The sequence below is a fragment of the Alosa alosa genome, chromosome 22, assembly GCF_017589495.1.
Source record: "Alosa alosa isolate M-15738 ecotype Scorff River chromosome 22, AALO_Geno_1.1, whole genome shotgun sequence".
Lineage (NCBI taxonomy): Eukaryota > Metazoa > Chordata > Actinopteri > Clupeiformes > Clupeidae > Alosa > Alosa alosa.
In genome coordinates, this window is record NC_063210.1 from 19,541,993 (window position 1) to 19,555,121 (window position 13,129).

Genomic DNA, 13,129 nt, shown 5'->3' on the forward strand with positions numbered 1-13,129 from the left:
GCCATTGTACATGTAAGCAGATATACTGTATTTGCTGTGAGACAGTCGGTCTGTTGCAGAATGCCCCTCTAAGAAATTGGCCAAAATCAGTCTCTGTAAATATGTCATCTTAAAAATAACAAAAATAATAAACAGAATCTGAATTGAAACTCTTGCATTTCAAGAAGAGTAACTTTTTAGTCTTGGTCCAATCCTATGCCTAATTTTCATTTATGTGGGTTTGTTTCACAAACACATCCTGCATATTCAATGAAGCCTCATACAAGTAGAGATATCCTGCTTTGTCTTGAAGTACACCTATAAACTGGGACGTTGTGAACAGAACTTAACCAAACTAATGAATGAAAAACTATTACTGGAATGTATTTGACAAAATATTAAAGTAGTTTGTTTAGGTCAAAACTTTTATTTCTTATAATAAAAATTAAATATAATCATATAATTAAACCCAGTGAGCTTTGTGGCTGCACATTTGTCATCTAGTATTCGTCTTACATTCATTCATCATATTTCACAAAGGCGATTTCCATGTCCCTTTCTCACCCTTACTCTCATAAGGCCAAACAAACAAGAAAACTTCATTTTCTCAGAATCACAGAGCACTGCAGCTGGGACATTATTATCAGAACCTGCTTAACAGAAAAGTAGGCTTATTATGATGTGGCCTCTGCCCACACAAATCACCACCTCGCCATGTATTATTATTAACCTCCTGATAGTTGGCAGACTGGTAATGCAGTCTCTGGAGTTGAATCAAACCTCAATGACCTTCGTACATTGGCCTCTCATTTGTCCTTTCACAGGCCACACACTCTTTTAACAGTCTCAAGGCCAGGCCAGAGGTGGTGTGTTAATACAATATATTATGTGTCTTTCAGTATTCCTTTAATCCTTTTCTCCTGTGGTCTTCTTCTCGGCCAACTCCTCCATCTGCCGGTAGCGCCTCTCCAGCACCTCTTGGAGTTTGGCGTTGTTGCGAGCCCTCTCTTCAGCTCGGATGTTGGCCAGGTCTTCAAAGAACAGATGTCTGTATGGAGAAAGTGTAGTCCAGTGGAATTTTGTGTAATAATCATAGTATAATTTTAAATAATTTGTCCCCTGTCTGAACTGAACAAAAATAAAGCTGCTAAACAACTCCCTGAAAATAAATAGCAAAACTGTGCATTTCACTAAACATTTCTTACATTCCAACCATAACGTCCTGCTCTTTACAGCCATTGACCAAGTAAAGGCACAAGTAAGATTTTAGACACACTGTGCAACAGTCACAGTATAACCAACAACACAGGAAAGAAGAAAGCTTCCACACCAAATGCTAAACAATTACAATTCATCTGAGGGAACTTAGGAAAGGGGTCGCATGCATGCATGCTTACCTATTGAAGAATGCTGTGGCTAGTCCTAAGAGTAATGTTCCAAACAAAATCGGTTTGGTGAGACGTTTTCCCTTTGATAACTGATGCTCCTTCATGTTATCAGTTGACGTGCAAAGTGTGGACACTGGACAACACTGAAATGCCTAGTTATGCTGAGATTGGCACCTGAAAACTGTCCCTGACCTCCAGTTTAGACATGAAGTAGAAACTGTACAACACGTACGCAACACTTCCGGCACCCCACGTTATGAAACAAAGTAGTTTCGCGTTATTGTATAATGTCGTTTGTTGCGTGTATTACAGCAAAAATAGTATTGTAAATAAATAAAATATTATATAATATTAAACATTTGAACTATTCAAGACTTGCATAGCTTACAATATCCCGGAACTAATGTCAATTTGTTGAGGACTGCATTTTTAGATGGACCGGATGTTTTGAATGACGTCAAAAGATTTTGAGTTTTCGCACGAACTGAGCAAGCTGGCTTGCTCTCTAAAGTTGAAATTGCTTCGTCAAATTGTGTTTCTGTTCAGAAATTGAAGTGTTGCTAAATGTCGCAACATTAATAGAAAAGAATGGCGTGCAAAGATAGTGGGTCGGACAGATTTGAGTATTTGCAGAACCTTGTGACAGAGTTTCAGGACACCGACTGTGAAGGTAGAGTCGTTTGCATGACCATGATGATGGACATGTAACAGTGTTCTTGAACTTCGTTTAATTCTTAACTCCCCATATTTGTCTTATTGATATAGAGTCAAAGGAGCAGGTTTTAGCCAACCTGGCTAACTTTGCCTATGACCCACGAAACATGGAAGATTTGAGGAGGCTGCAAGTAACAGAACTGTTTTTGGACATGCTGACAGAGGAAAACGAAAATTTCGTGGAGTTTGGAATCGGTGGGTATCAGATAATTGAAGGATCAGCTTGTTATTCCCATGCTGGTGTTAGTCGAGTAAATGTGCTGTTAACAATAACAACACCTGTGAGTGATGTGCTAAGACCAGTAACGTCTTGGAATTAGATGAGTTTACTCTAAAGGTCGTTTGTTTAATGTCCACTTCATCGGCATGCTCCCCTAATGACCATCACCTTGTCTCTCACTTTGCAGGAGGTTTGTGCAACATGAGCATGGAACGCGAGTCCCGCGATGAGATCCTGCGCAGCGGTGGCATTGATTTGGTGAAGAACTGTCTCTCCAGTCGACGAGACGAGACCGTACTCTCCGCCATCACTACCCTGATGAACCTTACAACGGCGAGTTCGCGCAGCCTTACCACCGACGAGGCGGTGGTGCAGTGCATGGTACGTCTCTCGCTCTCGGAGAACCCTCGAATGCGCAATCTGGCGACTGTTTACCTGGAGGACTATTGCCCGGTGGAGCAGGTGCGGAGGGTCAGAGAAGAGAACCAAGGACAATGCCAATCCGCGCTTGGGATCCCCCTTCCGAAGAACTAGAACTTATGTGGTTGCATTGTCAATTGCACTGTATCGTGAATACCACAAGGACGGGGAACGCAGTTTGCATTTATGTGGTCCAGGACAAAAATACTTCAAATTCAACTGTTTATATCCTCACAACGTCATGTTTGTCATTGATTATTTAAATGTGGGTAGTTGTCTAAATGCAAAATATTTCACTTGTGGACCTGCATTTGCAATGATTTGCCATTTTGTAGAAAGGAGAAATACTCTAGTAGTTGTGGTCGGGGGACTGTAATGCCCAACAAGAACACTTGGGGGAGACTGCTGCATCTGTGATTTAGATTGAGGTTGGTAAGTGTGCAGAACTTCCTCAGTCCTCAAAGGCTGCAAGGTTACATCATCTGCAGCATTTCATAACCAGCTGTCACTGAAAGACTTTATTGAGTTAGCCACTAAACAACTATACCAAGAGGAAGAAATACAAAATAGACTGTCCACTTGGTTTAAACATTGTTTTAAATGTTTAAATAAATTGCGTTTGATTAAGCCCCAGTGGGGGTCCCTGCCCCTGGACAAAACAGTATGTTCCTGTGTCCTTCAGTTCCTTTGTCATCTGCTACCTGGTGTTACAGGGAGACCAAAAACAGGACAGAAGCGCTTGCCATGTGGCTTCAATATGCACATTGAACATCCCTCAAAGATAATGTCCCAATAATACATCTCATCATTATATAAAACCTGTGGCGTATGACCGGCATACATAACCAGACCTAACAAACTCCAGCAGACGAACGCAGACGTTCGGAGGAGCCCGCGGGGATCTGTGGTTTGCTCTGGGGCAGAGGACGTCCAGAAGAAGGATTCTTGGAGCAGGTGGTTCTGCCTGGACAGGACAGTACAGACCTGGAACTGCGGAGGAGTTAAGTACGGAACAGATGTTGCTGTGATATAAATCACGTGTACGATTCTCTCTCTCTCTCTGTGTATGAAAGAGAGGGAGAGAGAAGCCAGCTGGAAAGAACAACAGATCTATGTCTCTTAGCAAGAAAGAAGAGGAGGAACAGGAAGTCTTAAACCTCAGCTCACTACCAGGGAGTAGCAGATAAGTCCATCAGTCACAAGTTCAGACAAGGCCCGATGTGGAGCATTCCATTAAAAACACAATTCATGTTTAATGACATCTGAAAAATGAGTAAAATAAAAACACAGAGTGAAAATAGCTTAGCATTATCTTATATATAGAAACACACAGATAATGGCTTACAGGTTTGGCATTATGTTGTATTGAGAGGTAAGAAACTTTGGAAGGAATTTAAATTCATTAAGGCACAGTGCTGTTGATTTACACATCACATCCAAGTTCAATGAAATACAACACATTTTAAGGAGTGCAAATACCTGAGGGTTGACCACTAAAATTACTTTAAACTTGAGCCTATAGCATATCAGAAACTAAAATGCAGTCCAATGTAATCTGTGACTATAGAAAAGTGCTCTTGCCCATAAGAAATGACACATTTTAAATTAGGAATGACCTTCCTCAACAAAATTACTTTCTTCTTTCCCAAATTCCTCTCAGCCTTACAAACAACTGCAGTGTTGTTGTGTCCTGTTGTGTTCACAGATTTGTACTCCAACCATTCACTCTGAAATGTTCAGGGTCAGCTCTACAGGACTGACTGCGGGTATGTCTAATAATTTTGTCTGTTTAGTGAGAGTTTAGTGTTTGTTTTTGCTTGGTCAGCACCAGCTTATTCAGAATGGTGTGTGGATAGTTTTGCCCAGTAGATAGATATACTTTATTGATCCCTAGGGGAAATTCAAGAAGTACAGTATTTAGACACAAGTGTCTGTTGTTTTCCCGCGTTGTGTCCCATGATGGATTTTCCTTTCCGACAACACTAAAGTCCCAGTTGCTTCTCTGTCAACTCTCGCAGTTTGACCTTCTGAATCTGACAGGAGAAAAAAAAGTAAGAAACACACAAAAATTAAGGAACTTTTAGTTTAAAAACATAAACAAATAAAACCGTTTAAAAACTCCAGGGCGGACGTTGCCGAGCGCACCCTGCGGCCTTCAGTACTCCTGTAAGTCACAAGCGGTTTATGTAACGGCATTGTTATTGGTTTTGGAAACCACTCGTGCTGGCATTGCGTGCCGAAGTGGCCCAGTTGTTTACCAGTCTGCTGTCTCAGACTATTTAAGATTTGAGTCGTAAGTAAACAGCTGGTTCTCATTATCCCCAAAACACACAGGTCCTGAGAAGCTGTGTTCATTTAGAGATGATTAGAAGGGGTGGGCACCGCAAAACCTACTGCTATTATTTGCTTGATTTCACATCATTTAAGATGATATCAGAATTAGGACATTTTAAGATGGTCATGTTTACACAAATAAAATTGTAATGATCCTTTGATTTGTTTAGAATTTTGGTTCAATAAGATGGACATTCAATGTCTTGTTCTTTGCACTACCTTGTGTGAATAGACACAGTTAAAGTTCCTTTTAGTTTGACCATAAGGGCTAGTGAGAGATTTTGGAGATATGGACACAACAGTTGAGTTGTTTTCACAAGAGAGCTCAAGTCTATTTCTGAATCACTTACCTTTCCTGTGACCGTGAGAGGGTAGCCCTCAACAAAAAGCACATAGCGTGGAATCTTGAAATGTGAAATCTGAAAGAGGGAGCCGTCAATATGCACTGAGTGCACAATGCAATATAGCAAAACAGTTCCTGTAACATAACATCCAGTCCTTTCATCTGGTTCCCCTTTACCAGATATTAAAGGAGAACCAAAACAGAACAAACAGCTGACATATGGTTTTAATGTATCATTACTTTGAATATAAAAATATATTGTAAAACAGTATACAGTACCCTCATCTGTATTTGTAGGACTGTCAGTGTGTCTATAGATCAAGCATATAAATATTCAAAGTATGTCATTTATAATGGAAAAGGATACAGTTATAGGACATTTTTATGGTGATTTATAATGATAGAATTACATATTTTCCTTTTAGCAGATTCCAGATCCACTGCGACCTATGCAGAGCCTTATTCCTGAGCTGTGTGTGTATGTACGTGTGGTCTATTTTTCCAGACATTGGCACTGTGCTCTCACCTTTCCTTTGCAGTAGGCTTTGATTTCCTCTGCGGTGCATTCCTGGCCCGCCTTCAGTCTGATGCAGGCACACACCTCCTCTCCCATTCGCTCATCTGTCACGCCAATCACCTGCAAATGCACACCCATTGGATGCTGCTGAGGATGTCGAGTAGACTCAACATTGCCAGTGTTATTGCTTTTGTCTACTTTTGCTATGCAGTTTTAAAATGTACACCATCTCTTTCACTACACTCCTTAAGACTTGAGAACAGCTGGCTTTACATTCTTTGTTAATAACTAAATTGCAACACCTAAAATGCCTACATTAAACAACTCAAGAAACCTCCAAGAGAGAGGGATATATCTCCTAAATGACACAAAAGGGGAAGGGAGATGATGACTATGTCCAGTAGAAGGAAGATAATGACACAAACGGCACAGCAGCGACTTCACTGCAGGTGTGTCAAAATAGGCAGCTTTAAAGTCACACCATAAACTTACACCATGCGTACTAAAAATCAGTATAGTGATATATTTATCTGTTTAAATATCAGTGTTTCCCACATAAATGAATTATATTTGTGGTGGTAGGTTTGCAGAATTAACTTAAATGCAACAGTTTTTAACACATTAGCGCAGTGTGGTTATGATGCTAACCAGATTTAAAGGAACCGTATGTAAGATTGTGGTCAAAATTGGTACTGCAATCAATTTCAAATTACTGTGGAGCGGTGTATCCCCTCTCCTTCCCCCCTGACTGGCAGAGCTGGCAACCCGGATGCCAAAACACTACTGACTTTGTGATTAGTAGATAGGTGGAGGGTGGCGCATCAGGCCAAAACACAACATGACAACATCAACATCAGTTGAGGGCTGCAACTTCACTTTTTAAATGACAATATCCTGGCCAGACAATTGTTGTCAGTGATATAATTATTTGAAATGAACATGACTTCTTAATGTCTAGTGACATATCAGGGCTATTTTATGATTAATCGAATACATTTCTTACATACGGTTCCTTTAAGCACAATTTCGTAGAACATGTAAAAACCATTGTGTGGTGGTCAATGTTGATAATGTGGTGGGCCGCCACAAATAAGTCAATGTATGGGAAACGCTGAATATCTTTTGTGTATCTGGCATGAAATCCTGTGTATTAATGGGAGACTCCCCCCACTGCCTCACCTGGGCCTCCTGAACTTTGGGATGTGTGTGCAGAAACTGTTCGATCTCGGCAGGGTAGATGTTCTCTCCTCCACGGATGACCATGTCCTTGATGCGCCCTTCGATTTTGCAGTAGCCATATGCATCCATACAGGCAATGTCGCTAAAGAGAGAAGACCGCATGGAGGGACAGTGTGTATGTCAAGTTAAGTCAGGTTTATTTATAAAGCACTTTAAAAACAACATCAGATGACCAAAGCGCTATCCAATCAAAAGGTCAGGACCCGGTAAGAATGTGCATGAGAAGCATTTCTTTGTCTTCCAAAGTATCAAATAAAGTCTATCTATCTATCTATCTATCTACCGGTATTTATCTATCTACCGGTATTTATCTATTTATCTATCTATCTATCTATCTATCTATCTATCTATCTATCTCCATACTTACCCTGTCTTGTACCAGCGGTCTTTACCGATGCACTCGGCGGTCTTGTCCGGATCTGCCCAGTACTCGAGCATGACACAGTAGCCCCGGATCATCAGCTCTCCCTGGCTCCCCAGCGGCACCACTTTCCTGGTGGTCGGGTCCACTACCTTGGCCTGGTCAGGAAGTGACATCACCACGTCAGTTTCAGTTTTTCAACCTTCATTTGGTATTTCAGTATTTAGAGTCAATCCAAAGTGAATTACGGAACGTTTTAACAGGATTAAAGCATGTCATAGATAGAGAAAATACACAAGGTGACCTGTGATTAGAGATTAGACCTGTGTGGTTAGAGAGGTGAGATGGTCACCATTTACATTTGGCACTTATATCCAAAGCAGCATATTTGTGATAAAGACCCGCTTAAAAACAAGATGTTTCATCGTACTAATAAATCAAATCAAATAAGTGCTAAATAGATGAGCATTGTGTGCACTATTGTCCTGTTTCATCATAGTTTACGCTCATGGATTAGCACATTAACTGAATACATGGATTTCTATGCAACGTCACGAAAACGTGTGCGCAACTAAGAGGCAGAAAGCAGCATAGAGCAGTGCTCTCCATGAAAAAAATAAAATAGTTTTTGTGCTGAAAACTGCACCAATTCGAAATCACGATGGTTAGAGAATGTTAAATATGTTCAGTATCCTTAACGGAATGCATGTGTTCGCCAAAAATGACAAAATATGATGTTATATTAATAATGCAAATAAACGGCAAACTTTGAAATATAGTCTGAAATGAGATATTATTATCATTGAGACAACAGAGGTATACAAAAAAATCCGATTGTAGCTTACAGCAGCCGACTATTTAGGTTAAGTTTATAACGTTGTGGATCGCCACCTGCCGTCTTCTGCTTATGGGACGCTTGTGGCATCTAGTTTTGTTGGTAAACGGGAAACCCGTGTATGTGGACTCTAAATACTGGTCTGAAGCCTGGTGACTTTTCTTTTTCCTTTGCCAAAGGTGGTAGATAGACCTTGAGATTCTTTAAGGCATAGGTTACATTACTTAGTGTGCCACTGCCAACCCATAACTGTTTCATAGTCTCATAAAGGCCTATACACCCCAGTAGATCCCTACAAGGTTTCAATAGTCTTCAAGGTGTGCACAATTCAGGAAAATGTTTTGACATTACGCCATGGAAAGAAAAACTGATGAAAGTGTAACACCAAAATATGGTTGTATAATTATATGACACCCTCTTTGAAAAACCCCACAATCTTGTGTTGGATTTACTGAGTGTGAAGTGAACCTTTACTGATATTATTACCTTGGCATTGAATTGACACATACCTACTCCCAGATCGCATACTATAAAAACCTAGGAGAACGGCCAAACGGTCATAAATTGTAACAGAATAAGGCAAGACCGGCACTGACAAAGTCATTCTGAGGGCCACTGTATGATATATGACTAGGCCTCAAGGCTAGTCCGTAGAGAAATGTGGTCTGTTGGCTGGAAAACTGTCGAGTCATACTGATATCCTTGCGACACTACCTCTCCTGCTCTGTAGTAAAAGAGCTTGATCAAAATGACAGGCTAGTCTCTTTGCCAATGCAGGAATAACTTAATCAGATCATTACTGATATAATTGCCGATGGGAATTTCGATGGGACTCAAACCCTACTGATCCCTATAGATGGACATCAGCAAATTGTTTGCACATAGACAGGTAAGCTTACATGTATGTCTGAATGATCAGGCAGAGGCTTAGCTGAATTATAGTTGACTATACTATACCAACTTGAATTGGTTTTGTTATTTGCATGCAAAATATGACTTCTGACCTGACCTAAAAACCTGATGAGAATGTTCATAATGTATGTTGAAATAAATATTGCTATACAGATTAATAAACGTCCCTGCTTTATACCAGTTTTAGCAGTAGCAGAGAGAGAGAGAGAAAGAAAGAGAGAGAGAGAGAGAGAAAGAAAGAGGGAGAGAGAGAGAGAAGTACCTCAGTGTGGGGGGCAATGCAGCCCACAGTCTCCGTCCTCCTCTCCATGCTGTCCACAGAGAAACCTACAAAGGTCACCGGACTGTTCTCCGTGGTGCCATAGGCGATCTGTCCACACACACACACACACACACACACACACACACACACACAGAGAGAGAGAAAGAGAGATGTATTAATATGCCTTTATCTCATACTGTGGATTCTAGCACAATGGAGTTAAACACTGTCATGGTGATTGTGTTCCCTATAAGCATCGATCACCAACCGCTGTGATAACCACGCCATTCAAATAACTAGGAGTGTTCATAATAACAGTGTCTATAATTTAACGATGGTTGTTGTTAAACAATGCTTTCAGGTAATGCTTAAAACACTAAAAACTGGGCTTATTCCCTAACTATGGAGGGACTGGAGTTCATGTCACAGTGAGAAAGCCAAATTTGATCAATGTGCCAAACCTCAGAACGGATGAAAGATGGATACTATCACATCCTGGATAAAGCTTTTGTCTGTGTCCAAAGTTCACATTTGAATACCATTAAGTCATGGTTAAGAAAATACAGCCCATCCCTGATCTTTTCTAGCTGTACATTTACCAGATAGATAAATACCAGCAATAACACTTCATATGTTTACACAAGCTAAACCCAAAACAAACAATCCCATTCTCTGGATCATTGACTAGTTGCTAATCAGCACAAGCTCAGCACTCAAAACGAGAACTCAACCAAATCAGTTCACGAAAGGTCGAAACTGAAAGGTCGTACCGAAGGGTCGTACTTCTGCACTCATGGACTTTTCCACATGTGAAAGCAGTGAGGTGAGGAATAGAAGGCCTATTTACACGGCCCCCGCGGCTAATCCAGGCCACCTGCCTGGGAGACTCTCCACTGCTGGACGGTTCTCTCCCCAAGCTCCTCTAGCGAGAAGGGGGGGCGGCTGACTCAGCCCGTTCTAGGGGGGACCTGGCCTAGGAGGACCGTGAGAGATGTGGAGCACACCTGACAACTGGCACACCTGTCCTGTCGTCTTGTCCCTGCTACTGGCACACCTGTCCACTGCCCCAAAACACACACGTCACTAACACAAACACACACATGGGCGCACACACACACACACGCACAAATAATCACTAACACACACACACACACACGATTGGGGGAATATGCTCTTATAATGAATGGTGTGAAGAGCCAGAGACCTTCCCATGAACACAAGCACAGCCTCTGCACCTGTAAAAGATCAGGACTTGAGAGGAAAAGCAGCTGTGCAATAAAAAGTGCATTTCTTTTAGACTCATTTGTTCACTGTGGATCCAGAGCCAACGTTTGCTTTCTGAAGTTTTCGTTGCTATTTTTATCGAATCAGAAGTAGCCATCAAAAGCCTTTTCAAAGGCTGCAATCATCACACAATAACTGTGGATACAAATCAGAGCTCTATCTACCACTAAACAAGTGTGTGTGTGTGTTAGTGATTATGTGTGTGTTTTGGGCCAGTGTGTGTGTACTATGGAGCTCTTTATAAAACTCCCCACCAAGGTCTCGTCTGGACTTTTGAATTCCTTGGCCTTCATGAGAGCGTGTCAGTATCGGCCCTTCCTCACAGGTGCTGGGTTAGCACCTAGCGTCCTGTGGACGCGGTGCTACGTTGGGCCGTTTACTTTTACGGAGGGATATCATAGGAGTGCAGTGCACCTGAAGGCTGACTTTCCCAATAAAACGCTAGATTTGTTGAGCAAACACTAGATTCCACCTATTCTGAGAGAGAGAGAACGAAGGAAGGAGTGGGCAAAAGCAAATGTGTGTTTGTGTGTGTGTGTTTGTGTGGGTGTATGTGGGTGTGTGTTCACTGTTTAAGGCCAAGGTGTACCAGGCGAAGTGCCAGTTACAAAGTGAAAGTCATCTTCTCCAGTCATGCTGTCTTTCCTACTCCTCTCTTCTCCTCCTCTTCTCTCCTCTCCTCCTCTCCTCTCTTCTCCTCCTCTTCTCTCCTCTCCTCCTCTACTCTCCTCTCTTCTTCTCCTCTCTCCTCTCCTCCTCTTCTCTCCTCTCCTCTTCTCTCTTCTCCTCCTCTTCTCTCCTCTCTTCTCCTCCTCTCCTCTCTTCTCTTCTCCTCTCCTCTCTTCTCCTATGACTCCACTCACTTTCGTCAAACACTATTTTTGTGGTTGACCGATGTCCTCTTCCTCTCCGCTAAACCTCTTCACTCCTTTCCTGTCCTCCATTCTCATTAATCTGTCACTCATCTCCTGTGGTCACTTTCTCTTCTGCCTCTTCGGGTCAACCTCACCACTCTGCTCTGTTTTCTCTCTCTTTCGACTTCACACTTCATTGTTTCGTTGTCACTCACAATGTCCCTATTTCCTCCTCGTCTTCTCTCTCATGTTCCATCCTCTTTTCCTCTCCTCAGTTGCTCTTCTTCTATCCTCTCTTCTCCTCTTTTCTCTCCTCAGTTTCTCTTCTACTATGCTCTCTCTTCTCTCCTCTTTTCCTCCTCCTCTCCTCTTTTTCTCTTCTACTATGCTCTCTCTTCTCTTCTCTCCTCTCCTCTCCTCTCCTCTCCTCCTCTTCTCTTCTTTCCTTTCTTCTCTTCCTCTCTCTCCTCTCCTCTCCTCTTCTCTCCTCTCCTCTCCTCTTCTTTCCTCTCTTCTCTTCCTTTTTCTTCTCTCCTCTTTTTCTCCTATCCTATCCTCTCCTCTCCTCTCCTCTTCTCCTCTTCTCTCCTCTCCTCTCCTCCTCTTCTCTTCTTTCCTCTCTTCTCTTCCTTTTCTTCTCTCCTCTTTTGCTCCTCTCCTCTCTTCTCCTCTTTCCTCCTCTCTCCTCTCTCCTCTCTCCTCCTCTTCTCCTCTCCTCTCTTCTCTTCTTCTCTCCTCTCTTCTCCTCTTTTCTCTCCTCAGTTTCTCTTCTACTATGCTCTCTCTTCTCTCCTCTTTCCTCCTCTCTCTCCTCTCCTCTTTTTCTCTTCTACTATGCTCTCTCTTCTCTTCTCTCCTCTCCTCTCCTCTCCTCTCCTCCTCTTCTCTTCTTTCCTTTCTTCTCTTCCTCTCTCTCCTCTCCTCTCCTCTTCTCTCCTCTCCTCTCCTCTTCTTTCCTCTCTTCTCTTCCTTTTTCTTCTCTCCTCTTTTTCTCCTCTCCTCTCCTCCTCTTCTCTTCTTTCCTCTCTTCTCTTCCTTTTTCTTCTCTCCTCTTTTGCTCCTCTCCTCTTCTCCTCTCTTCTCTTCCTTTTCTTCTCTCCTCTTTTTCTCCTCTTTTTCTCCTCTCCTCTTCTCCTCTCTTCTCTTCCTCTCTCTCCTCTCCTCTTTTGCTCCTCTCCTATCCTCTACTTTTTTACTTTTCATTTCCTTCTTCTCCTCCTCCTCCAAATCTACGCTTCAGTCGATTCTTTTGTTTTCCCATCCAGCTCAGTGGAATGTTGCTATTTTGGTCTGTCTGTCTGTCTGTCTGTCTGTCTGTCTGTCTGTCTGTCTGTCTGTCTCCATCTTGCCTGCTCAAACAGCTAAGGGGAGAAATGAAACATTCAATCTCAAGATTAAGAATACACCTCAACGTCTGAAATGCTCTGTCTCTGCGGGACGTAGAGAATTTATTTTCTTTTTTCAATT

The 13,129-nt window shown here is 42.1% G+C and overlaps 2 protein-coding genes across 3 annotated transcripts in view; one reads left to right on the plus strand and one right to left on the minus strand.

Annotated features, from left to right (window-relative positions):
* The first annotated feature begins 1,817 nt into the window (after positions 1-1,817).
* Positions 1,818-3,341, plus strand: armc7 (armadillo repeat containing 7). The gene is made up of 3 exons (XM_048233980.1): positions 1,818-2,037; positions 2,133-2,276; positions 2,489-3,341. The coding sequence occupies exons 1-3, from the start codon at positions 1,956-1,958 to the stop codon at positions 2,833-2,835; spliced, it is 573 nt and encodes a 190-aa protein (XP_048089937.1). The 5' UTR covers positions 1,818-1,955; the 3' UTR covers positions 2,836-3,341.
* A 608-nt stretch (positions 3,342-3,949) lies between these two features.
* The window catches only part of acsf2 (acyl-CoA synthetase family member 2), a 50,820-nt gene continuing 41,640 nt past the window's right edge, over positions 3,950-13,129 (minus strand). Inside the window, exons 11-16 of one of the 2 annotated variants that reach the window (XM_048233973.1) lie at positions 9,525-9,632; positions 7,522-7,673; positions 7,095-7,236; positions 5,925-6,035; positions 5,406-5,474; positions 3,950-4,754 (exon numbers count right to left, since the gene is read on the minus strand). In XM_048233973.1, the coding sequence (XP_048089930.1) occupies positions 4,704-4,754; positions 5,406-5,474; positions 5,925-6,035; positions 7,095-7,236; positions 7,522-7,673; positions 9,525-9,632 (633 nt within the window). In that variant the 3' untranslated portion in view covers positions 3,950-4,703. Of the gene's footprint in view, positions 4,755-5,405; positions 5,475-5,645; positions 5,710-5,924; positions 6,036-7,094; positions 7,237-7,521; positions 7,674-9,524; positions 9,633-13,129 lie in introns of those variants that run through there. The other variant, XM_048233974.1, reaches the window with a different exon arrangement.